Source organism: Sturnira hondurensis, unplaced genomic scaffold, assembly GCF_014824575.4.
Source record: "Sturnira hondurensis isolate 20B ecotype Veracruz unplaced genomic scaffold, ASM1482457v3 Scaffold0007208, whole genome shotgun sequence".
Lineage (NCBI taxonomy): Eukaryota > Metazoa > Chordata > Mammalia > Chiroptera > Phyllostomidae > Sturnira > Sturnira hondurensis.
This window is the reverse complement of record NW_028079839.1, coordinates 27927-41326: the sequence shown is the minus strand read 5'-3', so window position 1 is coordinate 41326 and position 13400 is coordinate 27927. Positions and strand designations below refer to the sequence as shown.

General features: G+C 42.4%; 1 protein-coding gene across 1 annotated transcript in view; it reads right to left on the bottom strand.

Annotated features, from left to right (window-relative positions):
* LOC118990525 (deleted in malignant brain tumors 1 protein-like) overlaps window positions 1-13361 on the bottom strand; it is a 62897-nt gene extending 49536 nt beyond the window's left edge. Inside the window, exons 1-5 of the mRNA XM_037051120.1 lie at window positions 13034-13361; window positions 6326-6382; window positions 3596-3667; window positions 679-996; window positions 558-587 (exon numbers count right to left, since the gene is read on the bottom strand). Coding sequence (XP_036907015.1) covers window positions 558-587; window positions 679-996; window positions 3596-3667; window positions 6326-6382; window positions 13034-13091 — 535 coding nt within the window. The 5' untranslated portion in view covers window positions 13092-13361. The remainder of the gene's footprint in view (window positions 1-557; window positions 588-678; window positions 997-3595; window positions 3668-6325; window positions 6383-13033) is intronic.
* Between the last annotated feature and the right edge of the window lie 39 nt (window positions 13362-13400).

The following is a 13400-nucleotide window of genomic DNA, read 5'->3' as shown; positions in this document are numbered from 1 at the left end:
ATAGCTAAAGGCAGGGAATCGGGGACCTAGAAGTTCGAGGAAAGAAAGATGGTGCTTGGCATGAAAAGCTCTGGGTGTTGGCATTGAGAGCATGTGGGAAACCAGCAGTAAGGGTAGCCCTGTGGGGCCAGGGCTGAACCAGGAACAAGGCAGAGACAAGGAGAGGGTGGGGTCAGAATTGGGTCACCTTAATTTTGGCCAGGTCTGGCCCACCAGCCATCTGCCCCTGGGCAGGAAGTGTCCTTAACTGCCTCTCATATCTTACCCACTCCCCACCCATGTCTCATTGCCATTCCCACACATCCCTCAGAACTGATGCATGAAAAGTGCTACACAAAAGACCAAGTAGTCTGCATCCTGTGTGTAGTAGAAGGAGAGGGGGGAAGTGGGCCCGCACTGGAAGGTTTCTAAGGTTCTCTCCATCTCTCCATTGGGAAGTTGGGGGCTTCTACATCTCAGTCACTCCCCCAGCTAGAGGGTAAGAAACATCTCATCTCCAGCAGAGGCTCCTCCCCAAGGTTTTGATAAGCCACACCTGGAGACGTCACCTTCCCTACCTGGTGGCATGTTGGCCCAGTGTTCAGCATCTGTAAGTGTGAGACATGAAACCACCTGCTGTGAGTGCTGTCTTGGAAGAGCCAAAGCTGGGCACTGCCTGAGAGGGGAGTGGGATTTCACCTGAGCAGATCACGCCGGCATCCTCCCCGTGCCTACAGTTGTGGGAGAGCCAGTCACCATGGGCACACTCTTCCAAGTGCTGCTCATCTCCCCTGCAGTGCACGTTGTCCAGCAGGATCTGTCCAGAACCTTCCCCGAAGTAGGCCTCAACAGGAGCTGCCACTGCCCAGCCGCACCCTAGATGCCTGCAGACGACGTTTGCTTCCAGCAGGTCCCAGAGGTCATCGCACACGGTCCCCCAGGCCCCCTGGTAGAAAAGTTCCACGCGGCCTGCGCAGCTCCCAGGGCTGCCCACCAGCCTCACTGGGGCCCAGCCTCCTGGGGAGAGTTCGGGGAGAGGGGATCACAGGGTGAGTAAAGCGCCCTCTGCTTGTTGGTGGCTGGACGACCTTCTCCCCAACCCAGCTCTCCTTGTGTCCCATGCCTTTGCTGCTTACACCCTTCCTGCTGCCTTGAGGGATCCCCTGCCACCCCACAGCTAGGAAGCCTCTAAAGTCTGACTCATCCACACCCTGTCTGAATACCGCTTGCCTGTGGCTGACCATTCACACAAATGGCTCCTGTTGTTCTCATCCTTATAGCCTGGCTCTTCACAATGTGACATTATAGTACTCCCTCTCAGATAAGCCTCTGGTCAGGCTTATTCGCCTACCCCTGGGTTCTGGGTCAATGGCTTGTGACTTGTTTTGACCAGTAAAATATAGCAATAATAATGGCGCACTCATGCAGAGCTCAAGAGGTCTCCATGGAAACTCTGGGACAATCATGTGAATAAGCTTGAGCTACTGGGTTGAGTGATAAAAGACACCTTACCTTGTCACCTCTGTCATCTCAGATAATAGCTATGAAAATGTAGGATATGTGAGCAAGGCCATCCTAGGCCAGCATCTGAGGCCAACTGACCTGTCAGCTAACCACAAATGCATGAGGGAGTCCGCTAAGGTCAGCCAAAGCCAGCCAAGCCCACCCCAGCTCTGTAGGACTGCCCAGTTGACCCACAGACTCATGAGTAATTATAAATGGTAGTTGTTCCAAGCCACTGTGTTTTGGAGTGGTTTTACATGGCAATAGATGATTCATACGTGTCTTCTTTATCCATATCCCCTTCTTAGATAACCTGTCCTACCCAAAGCCAGGAGGGGCCCTGGGGTCAATGCCATGTGCCCCATGGTTGACTCTGCTTGGTCAGCTTGAGTGCACATCTGACTGACTTCAGAGGAACTGATGCATGGGCTGAATTGGGCCAAGTTCTCTGCTGCCTATTTGGAATTGGGAAGAGGACTGGAAGGTCACATGGACTCAGGCCTTGCTGTTTCCCCTTGGGGCAGCACTGATGAGTCTGCGTGAGCGGGTAAGTGACAGAGAAGCTGCTCACAATAATTGTGCATAACAAGACAAAAAGAGGGAGGAAGGAGAAGCCAGGGTGCAAGGGAATGGCTCTCAACAGCTCACTTCCTTTCCTGATTGTTCTCCCCTGACTGAATTATCCTTTTGGTCAAGATGGGAGGTCAGTGCGGGGGCTGGTGCAGAAAGAACATGAGGGTCTCTTTCATATCATAGACCATCTCATTCTTCTGTATGGCTTTCTGTGTGCAAGACTTGTCTCCCTCCTAAACTGCAGACCCCCCAAGAAGTGAGACTATGGCTGTTTCTCTTATCATGCACCATATCACCTGGCTCAGTGCTTAGTACACGGTAGGCATGCAAAACAAAAAGTTATTAAGCAAATGAAGAAAAGAAAGATGTGGGGGAGAGTAGCTCTTAAAAGTTCTCATTATAAGAAAAAGAATCTAGAACTCTGTATGCTGACAAATGTTAACTAGACTTATTGTGCTGCTTATTGGTCAACATATACAAAATACTGAATCATTATGTTTATACCTGGAACAAATATAATGAATTATACCTCAATTTTAAACATATCTGAATTATACCTCAATTTTTAAAAAAACAGTTTAAAACAGTGAATACAAAGAAGAGAGCTTGGATAGATACATTACAAGTGTTAACATAAAAAAGAAAGATGTGGAGGGTGCATTCAGGCAATTAAAACTCACAGGGCCAACAATGGGACTTCTGTTGATGGCCATGCTCCCAAGACCATGGCCAATGGCCAAAAGCCATTTCACCAGGGCTACCCTCAGACCCCAGGGCAGTGACAATGGTTCCTCCCAAATCTTTTGGCTGTACAGCTAGATCAAGAGAATGAGGGATCCATTGTTTTACTCCTGCCTATCTGACCTCAGACTGGACCTAATTTGTCAAAAACCCAAACCCAACTCAAGGCTCAATATCCTGACATATCACTCATTCCTGATCACAGCAAAAAACCACCCTGAAGAGTCACCTTGCTCTTCACTAATTCTTTCCGGTTATTGGCTAGCCTTGTGTTCTGATTGAGAAAGCACACTAACGCCTCCCACACTGCAACCCACGGGGAGTCTAATCACCTGGTTTCTCCCTTGCTGGGCACAATTCCGATGCCCCTCACACTTCAGTTCTTGGCTTAGATATCATTTCCTCCTGCCCTGGACCCTCAGGTCTGTATGGAGACCTTCTTCTGGGCATTCTGTGCTCCCCCATCACAGTATTCACCACACAGTTGTCACACGGCCCCTCAGGAGGATGTAGCCTACATGGGGGTCTGTTTTGTGCACCACTATATACATATATATATAGAGAGAGAGATATATATATCTCCCCAGTGACACTATCCAGGGTGTGGCAAAGGTAGGTCTATGGTTGTTCATATGGAATATAATATAATAATTAATAAATAATAATACAAGAATAAAGTCTGGTTTTGTAAACCTACTTTTGCCTATCCTTGTATATCCTTAGTGACATATATTCACTCATTCATTGTCAAGTGGGGAAAGTTGATCAGAAGACATGATACAAAAAGAACCAGTCTTACGTGCGGGTACAGAGTAAGGTAGGCGTTGAGCTGCTGCTGTCACTGATGATGTGGTGAGTGAGTTCTCATAGGCTGTTGATGGGCACAAGGGAAGGACTGTCAACGGGGAGCAGTCGGAACATTGGGAGAGGATACAAAGTTGTGTCAAGGGGGCGCCTGTCTCCTCCCAGGATTCAGTAGGAATATAATGATGACGCTGCATGCTAGGGCCAGTAACCTCATATGCCCCCTTGGGACAGAACGTAACATGACTGCCTGTTGACAAACTAACACAAACGAGCATCGCATGGCCATCAGCCGAAGCCAAGCTTGTAGGCAATGAGCCCTGAGTGGCCTGCTGTGCGAGAGGCCATTAGTTGGCCCTCATCTCTCTCTTTGCTGCCCTCTCCCAAGTGTGTTGTGATTCACCTGAACAAAGCAAGGCAAGCCACGTGCAGTTTCTCATGAGGGGTGGGGGGCAGGGAGGGGGCAGGACAGGGGCAGGGCAGGGGGTTGTGATGGGGAGGCTGACAACTCTGAGACAAAGGAGAAAGCTTTTGAGGGTGAGGAAACTTCTATATCTTGACTGTGATTACACAATCACCAAAACTCACCAAACTTGATCTTAAAATGAGTCAATTTTATGGTAAAGAAGCCAAATCTTAATAAAAAATAAGATGAGTTGGTAGATGAATAGAGAGATGATAGGTGGATGGATAAATTCATCTTAGACTCTAGGCAGGATTTCACTGTTAAATTCTTCAAACTTTGTTGTATGGTTGAATATTTTCATAATGAAATGTTGGAGGGAAATGTGTCCCTCTATTTCTACTGTAAAGCCTACACCTCTGTTTTATGACAAAAACTTCTTGCTTTCCCCAGTGGCACATGAATGTTCACTTAATTCAGCTAACCCACATGACTGCTTATTCTCTTCTTGGTGACAGAACGTCAAAGGCATAGATTTTTAGGGGGCATGGAGTCTAATGCACCTGTTGTAATGACATGGAGACTGGGGCCAAGGCCATTTTGTTGGTGACAGACCAGCCAGGACCAGATTCCTACAGCTCAGGGCCCTTTCCATCTCCTACACTGCCTCCCTATGTGAGCACATGACCCACCCCTCCCCACCAAAAAGGAACTATTGCTATGTGAGTGCCTGCCAAACTCAAAACTTTCTGAGGGCCACATGGGTGAGAGAAACAAGTGACTTGGGCAGTGGAGGCTGTGGGCATGGGAAAGCTGTGTCCAAAGGGGCAGCTTTTTGCAGATCCAGCCAGTAATGAAATAAAAGAATTTGTTGTGTTGAGCCTGAACTTCTGCTTTTATTTTTTCCCCACAAAATATAAGAATATGGAGTTTTGTGCCAAATATTCTTATTTGGCTGAATTCAAGGTTAGCCTGGATTTTGAAATGAAACAGGCCACTTCAGAGCCTGGATCCAGCCTGTGAGCCATACTTTATGGTCAAGAGGATGGCCAGGCTGACGCACAACTCTGCAAGGATGCAGGCAGCATTGGCTGGCTGCCTGGATATGCAGACATTCCTAGACTGGGCTGTGGGGGGTGTGTGTGTGGAGTGGTGAGTAGTAAGGGAGCAGGAGTCCTCCAGATGAGGACTGTAGCCAGCCCCTCACCTGCACACACCACCCAGCCCCCTACAGGTGCCCGAAGCTGTGTCTGGCCTTGCCCGGTGCACGCATATCCCCAGGTGGCCCTCGGCACCTGCACACTGCACGTCATGCAGCAGAATCTTCCCCTTGCCTACCCTGAAGTGGGCCCCTATGGGTGCTGCCATGGCCTAGACACACTGCAGCTGGTGGCACATGACAGTGGCCTCAGCCAGGTCTCAGAGGTAATCACACACAGTTCCTTTGGGTAAAAACCTCCAAGTGGCCTGAGCATCTCCTTTTGCCATTCATTAGTCTCACCAACCGGCCAACTGGACTCCTGGAGAGGCACAAGGAGGAGGTGCCTGAGGAGACTGGCTTTCCTATCTCCAGAAGGTTCCCTTCATTCTTTATATCCCTAGGTGGTCATGGCCTCATTTGCATACATGCAAGTTCACATGGTATTCATGTGCACATATGTTAGAACTAGCCAGAATAAGCTTCAATTTCAAGTCCCTCCTGGGAGACTTTACTATGCACCCCTTCCAAAATATGGAACCCTCTTTAGGAAATTTTCAGCATCCCCAAGTTCTCCTAAGGAGACCACTTTCTCCACATGTTACTCCCCTGACTTGGACAGGGATAGACACAGGAGATGGCAATATAGCTATTGGAACAGGAAACTAGACTACGCATCGCCAGATCATAGCTAAACAGACCTCCTCATCATCCAGAACTACATTAGTCTTAGAGTAACTTGGTTCCTTTGGCCCCATAAGGTTTTTTTATGGCTTTACTATGAAAAAGAGACTGAGGACAGAAGCTAACATTTGTTGCTTGTGAGTGAAATACCAGAACCTCAGAGAGCCACTAACTTAAATGTTTCTCTCTTAATCTTCATAATGACCTCATGTAATAAGAGATGGGTTCTCATTTTATGGATGTAGAAACTGAGACCCAGATTGTTTAGTATGGCTCAACTGTAATAATCAGAAAGGTGGGGAGAATGGCTGTTAATCCCCCAACTGGTAAGTGACCTACATCCCACTTTAACTCTGCCCGTGGCTCCCCTCCCCCTGGGAAAGACGCCTCTCCCCACAATGTCCATCAGCCCCTTGTTCCTCAGGAATGGCTTTCCATACCTGTAGGTGTCCAGGCCTCAGGGGCTGTGGTCTGTGAAGGCTCTGGGAAGCCATCCACTGGAAGGAACAACAATGCAAGACCACCATCAGTCAGTTAGTGTGGAAAGAATCAAGTAGACATTGCTGGAAGGATGCATTCATTGTAAGACCCTTGGAAGCTTTTTGCCTCCTTTTCATTCATCATCAGCACCATCAGATGAGACTGCTTAACTTTTTATCCATCTATATTATATTTATGGAAAACTTACCCTTGAATCTTTGTCTCAATAGAAATAAATCTTAGCTTCCAGCCAAGATGGAGGTATAGACAGATACACTATGCCTCCTTGCACAACCAAAAGGACAACAACAAATTTAAAACCAAAAAACAACCAAAACTTACAGAAAATTGAACTGTATGGAAGGCCGACAACCAAGGAGTTAAAGAGGAAACGTTCATGCAGATCAAGAGGGGCGGAGATGGGCAGCCGGGGAAGAGGGGAATCATGGCAAAGCAGGGAATGAGACAGGCTGCACAATCCAGGGTTCCAGGCAGGGAAATAAAACCTTAAAACCTCTGACTGAGAAAAACCTGTGGTGGTTGAGGCAGCAGGAGAAACTTCATGCCTCACAGGAGAGATTGTTGGAGAGACCCATAGGGTCCTAGAATGTACACCAAACCACTCACCTGGGAATCAGCGCCAGAAGGACCCAATTTGCTTGTGGGTAGCAGGGGAAGTGACTTAAAACTGGCAGAGAGCTGAGCAAGTAGCATTGCTCCCTCTCGGACCCCATTCCCACATACAGTGCCACAATGTGGAGACACAGGTTGCCTCACCCTGGCGAATACATAAGGCTCCATCCCTTGCTACATAATAGGCACACCTAGACCAAAAAAAATGGCCCAAATGAAAGAAGAGATCAAAGCTCCAGGAAAAATACAACTAAGTGATGAAGAGATAGCCAACCTATCAGATGCACAGTTCAAAACACTGGTAATCAGGATGCTCATGGAAATGGTTGAAAATGGTCATAAAATAGAGGAAGAAGTAAAGACTATGCAAAGTGGAAAAAGGAAAATGCACAGGGAACCAACAGTGACAGGAGGAAAACCAGGACTCAAGTCAACAGTTTGGATGAGAAGAAAGAAATAAACATTCAACCAGAACAGAGTAAAGAAACAAGAATTCAAAAATATGAGGAGAGGCTTAGAAGCCTATGGGACAACTTTAAATGTTCCAAAATCCAATCATAGGGGTGCCAGAAGGAGAAGAGGAAGAGCAAGAAGGTGAAAACTTATTTGAAAAAACAATGAAGGAGAACTTCCCCAATCTGGCAAAGGAAATAGGCTTCCAGGAAGTCCAGGAAGCCCAGAGAATTCCAAAGAAGTTGGAGCCAAGGAAGCACACGCCAAGGCACATCATAATTATATTTTCTGAGATTAAAGGTAAGGAGAGAATCTTAAAAGCAGCAAGAGAAAAGGAGACAGTCACCTACAAAGGAGTTTCCATAAGACTATCAGCTGATTTCTCCGAAGAAACCTTACAGGCAAGAAGGGGCTGGAAAGAAGAATTCCAAGTCATGAAAGGTGGGGACCTACATCCAAGCTTACTCTATAGAGCAAAGCTATTATTTAGATTGGAAGGGCAGATCAAGTGCTTCCCAGATAAGTCAAGTTAAAGGAGTTTATCCTCACCAAGCCCTTATTACATAAAATGTTAAAGGGACTTATGTAAGGAAAAGAAGGAGATCAAAAACTATGAACAGTAAAATGACAACTAACTCACAACTATCAACAACTGCATCTAAAACAAAAACAAAAATAAAAACAAACTAAGCAAACAATTAGAACAGGAACAGAATGAGAAATGAAGATTACATGGAGGGTTGTAAGTGGGGAGGGGGAATGGAGAAGGGAGAGATGTATAAGAAATAAGAAGCATAAATAGTAGGTACAAAATAGACAGGGGGAGATTAAGAATAGTAGAGGATATGTAGAAACCAAAGAACTTATATTACAACCCATGGACATGAACTAAGGGGTGGAGGGGAATAAAGAAGGGGGAAATGGGATAACTATAATAGCATAATCAATAAAATATATTTAAACAGAGAAATAAATCTTTAAAAAAATAGGAAACTAACTTAAGAACATCATGTTTGAGAAAACCCACAGGAAATAAAAGCAATGGCTACAAACTGGCAATGCTGTATACACTCAATAAATATTTATTGAATGTGAAATATAATCTAAAAAACTTCTGAAGGGCTTAGTGCACTTCCAGCCAAAAGCCATGATTGTTCAATCTTGGGATCTAATTTGTATTCTGCTATATACAGATGAAGGTCATTTCCCGATCTGCAAAACTGTGAATCAGGCCAGATGGATAAGAAAAAAATTCATAAATTAAGAACTGAATAAATTCAAATATTATTCTTCAATTCAACAACTGTTTTATTATTTGGGGGGAGAAATCAACTTACTAGCCACAAAAATAAATACTGATATAGAAAAAAATTTAAATATCATTTACAACAGCATTGAAAACCATGAAATTTTTATGAATAAATCTAATAAATACATGCAAAATTTGCACACAAAAGATGCAGAATATTGATGTGATAAATTAAAGGCCTAAATAAATAAAGAGATATATTGTGTTGATGGATAAAAAAACCCAGTATTATGGAGGTAAGAGTATTTTTGTTTTTGAACAATATCTATTTAGTTGTTAGGAATATGTTGCATTTTTTAGAGAAAAAAGTATTTTTACCTGACTTCTATGATTTTTTAGTATGGCTCAATTATAATAAACATGAAAATATGAGCTAGAAAAATATACACTGTATAATGTAATTATTGCATCTTTGGTTTTTAAAAACTGAGGCATGGAATCATTTTTCAGGGGGATGGAAGTGGAAGAGGGTATGGGGAATAAATGGCAATGGAAGGAATACAATAAAAATAAACTATTGAAGTGTCAAAAATAAAAATATTTGCTACATGCTAAAAAAGATGTCAATTTTTTAAAAAATTATATATGTATACATATATAATTTTAAATAATTTATATATGTATATATGTACATTTTACATATATAATTTATATATGTAAAATCTAAACTAAAATTCCCAATAGACATTTTTTGTGGAAAGAATAAAAAAAGAACAAAGTTTGCTCACACTACCTGATTTCAAGATTTACTCTAAAGCTACAGTAATCAAAACAATGGCCATGAGAAAAGTCATATAAATCAGTGGAACAAAAGAGGGAGTTTAGAAATAGATGCGTGTATTTCTGGTTATTTAATTTGTAACAAAGTACCAAGGTATTTCAATAAAGATATCAGAATTCTTACACATGGCATTAAGATGATCAGACACCTATACAGAAAAAAAATATCCTTTGAGCTATACCTTTAAACCACATTAAAAAGTCAGCTAAAATGGATCGTGGAACTAAACAAAATACCTAAAACTTTAAAACTTCTAGAAGATCTGAGAGACGTTAGTTAAGTGAAGTCTTTTTAGATAAAATTAAAAAGCACAATTCATTAAAGAAAAAAACTTGGTAAATTCAACTTTATTAATATTCAAAAATTTCTGCTTTTTAAAAACACAGTTAAGAAAATTAAAAGACAGGTTATAATAGGCTGAAGGAAAAATCGTAAAACATGTATCTGAGAAAATATTCATATGCAGATGTAGAACTATCTAACACAGTAACACAAGAATAAAAAGACAACCTGATTTTTATAAAAGGATAAAAGATTTGAACACACACTTCACCTAAGAAGAGATGCAAGTAAGTACATGAAATAGTTCTTCATATCATTAGTCATTAGAGAAAGGCAAATTAAAACCACATAGAGATATCACTATCTCACTATATAATAGACAGACTGTAATAGCCAATCAAAAAATAGAAAATCTGAAATGTAGATAAGGATGTAGAACAACCATAACTCTCATACTTTGCTGGTTGGAATGCAAAATGGTGCAGCCACTTGGAAAAATAATTTAACCTATATGTGAATGCTTTTAGCAGCTTTGTTCATAATAGTCAAAATTGGAAATAAGTTCAATGTCCATCAAGTTGTGGATGGATAAACAAGTCTTTGTACATCCACACAGTGAATACTATTCACATAAAAAAGAATGACTGTTTGATACATGGACCTACATGGGAGAGTCTCAAAAGCATTATGCTAAGTAAAGAAGCTCAACACAAAATGCTGCATATTGTCTGATTGCAACAAATAACATTCTGGAGAAGGCAAACCTTATTATAGAGACAGAAGTCATATTGGTGGTTGCCATGATGTGGGGGTTCAGGAGAGAGAATTGACTATAAAGGGCACAAAGAACTCTTTTAAGGTAATGGAAATGTTCTACATAATGATGGTGGTGATGGTTACACAACTGTAACCATTTATCAAAATTCTTTGAACTACATGGTGATTTTTACTGGAGACAAATTATATCTCAATTAAGCCTGACTTTAAAAAACGGTTACTCTGCCCTGGCTGGTGTAGCTCAGTGGATTGAGTTCCAGTCTGCGAACTAAGGGATCATGGTTCAATTCCCAGTCAAGGCACATGCCTGGGTTGCAGGCCAGTTCCCAGTGGGGAACATATGAGAGGCAACCATACATTGATATTTCTCTCCCTCTCTCCTTCCCTTCTCCTCTAAAGATAAATGAATAAAATTAAAAAAAAATTTAAACCCAACTCTCTACAGTCAATTAATATTCGCCAAAGGGGGGCAATAACATAAAATGGAGTAAAGACAGCCTTTTCAACAAATGGTGTTGGGAGAACTGGACAGCTACATGCAAAAAAATGAAACTTGAGCAGCAACTTACACCATACACCAAAATAAATTCAAGGTGGATAAAAGACTTAAATATAAGCCATGAAACCATTAAAGCCCTAGAGGAGAACATTGGCAGGAAAATCTCAGATATTCCACGCAGCAATATTTTTACTGATACGTCCCCTAGAGCAAGGGATATAAAGGAAAGAATAACCAAATGGGATCTCATCAAAATTAAAAGCTTCTGCATGGCTAAGGAAAACAGTATCAAGATAAAAAGAGAAGCAACAGCTTGGGAAAACATATTTGCCAATGATACCTCAGACAAAGGCTTAATCTCCAAAATATACAAAGAACTCACTCAACTCCACTCAAAGAAGACAAGCAACCCGATTAAAAAATGGGCAAAGGACTTGAACAGACATTTCTCCAAGGGGGACATACAGAGGATCCAGAGACACATGAAAAGATGCTCGATATCGCTAGCTATCAGAGAGATGCAAATTAAAACCACAGTGAGATACCACTTTACACCAGTCAGAATGGCCATCATAAACAAAGATACAAACAACAAGTGCTGGAGAGGTTGTGGGGAAAAGGGGACCCTAGTTCACTGTTGGTGGGATTGCAGACTGGTACAACCACTATGGAAAATAGTATGGAATTTTCTAAGAAAACTAAAAATGAACGTGCCTTTTGACCCAGCAATTCCACTATTAGGAGTATATCCTAAGAACCCCGAAACACCAATCCAAAAGAACCTATGCACCCCAATGTTCACAGCAGCACAATTCACGATAGCCAAGAGTTGGAAGCAACCTAGATGCCCATTGGTAAATGACTGGATCAAAAAACTATGGTACATTTACACAATGGAATTCTATGCAGCAGAAAGGAAGAAGGAACTACTACCCTTTGCAACATCATGGATGGAACTGGAAAGCATTATGCTGAGCGAAATAAACCAGGCGGTGAAAGACAAATACCATATGATATCACTGTTAACAGGGATCTAAACAAAACAAACAAGCAAGCAAAATACGACCAATGACACTCAAACACGGAACAGGCTGACAGGGTCCAGAGGGGAGAGGGGAGAGAATCATAGGGGAAAAGGGGATGGACTCACATGAACAAGTATAAAGGACACATGGACAATAACTAAGGGTGGGGGGCAGAAATGGGAGGGAGGCGGGGAGCACGGGGTGGGGGGGTGGGCAGGGTTGGGAATATAAGACAGAAAGCTGTACTTGAACAAGAATTAAATAAAAAAATTATTTAAAATTTTTTTAAAAGGTAACTCTGATCAACAAAACAAACAAACAAGCAAAATATAACCAGAGATGTTAAAATTAAGAACAATCTGACAGTAACTGGAGGGGATGTAGGAGGGGATAATAGGGGAAAAGGGGGGAAAGGTTTTCAGGAACAACTGTAAAGGACACATGGACAAAACCAAGGGAGGAGTGGAATCAGGGGAGGAAGATAGGGATGGCTGTGGTGCAGGGAAAATGGAGACAACTGTACTTGAACAACAATAAAATAAAAAGAATTTTAAAAAGGTAACTTTGAGTCATGTAAACAATGGATTAGAATGCTTGCAGCCTGTAGGCAGGGAAGGCAGTGAGGAGAACCTGTGGTCATCAGGCAGAAGAGGTGACAAGGGTCTGGAGCAGGATGATGGTTGTCAGAGGAAGAGAAGGCCATGGATGCACCCTTAGTCTTTTAGCTCTAAATGGAAAATTAGTTCATCCACAGAGACCTGTTTGCATAATATAGATGTTTACAGATAATCTTAATAATTTACTTAAATATTCTTATTTGAGTGTTTAGCTCTCTATATACTTAACCATGAAAATACATAGACTAAAAATAGCCAGGGAAGTGAGTCACAAATACAAAGTTTAACTTACCAGCTTTTGCTGATGATGGTGTTGGTGCTGGTAACGGTGAGGCTAATAACGATGGCATTGATGATGATGACAATTGTGGTGGTGGTGATGATGATGACAAGGGTGATGGTGATGATGACAATGCTGGTGAAGTTAACAACGGTGATGATGATGACAGTGGTGAGAGTGATGATGATGGTGGTGGTGGTGATAACAACAGTGATGATGATGACGATGATGACAATGATGACAGGGGTAATGAAGTTAACAATGGTGATGATGTTGGTGATGGTGACAATGATGATGAAGTTAACAATGGTGGTGATGATGATGATAATGATGGTGGTGTTGATGTTGATGACGATGATGATGATGATGACAATGATAA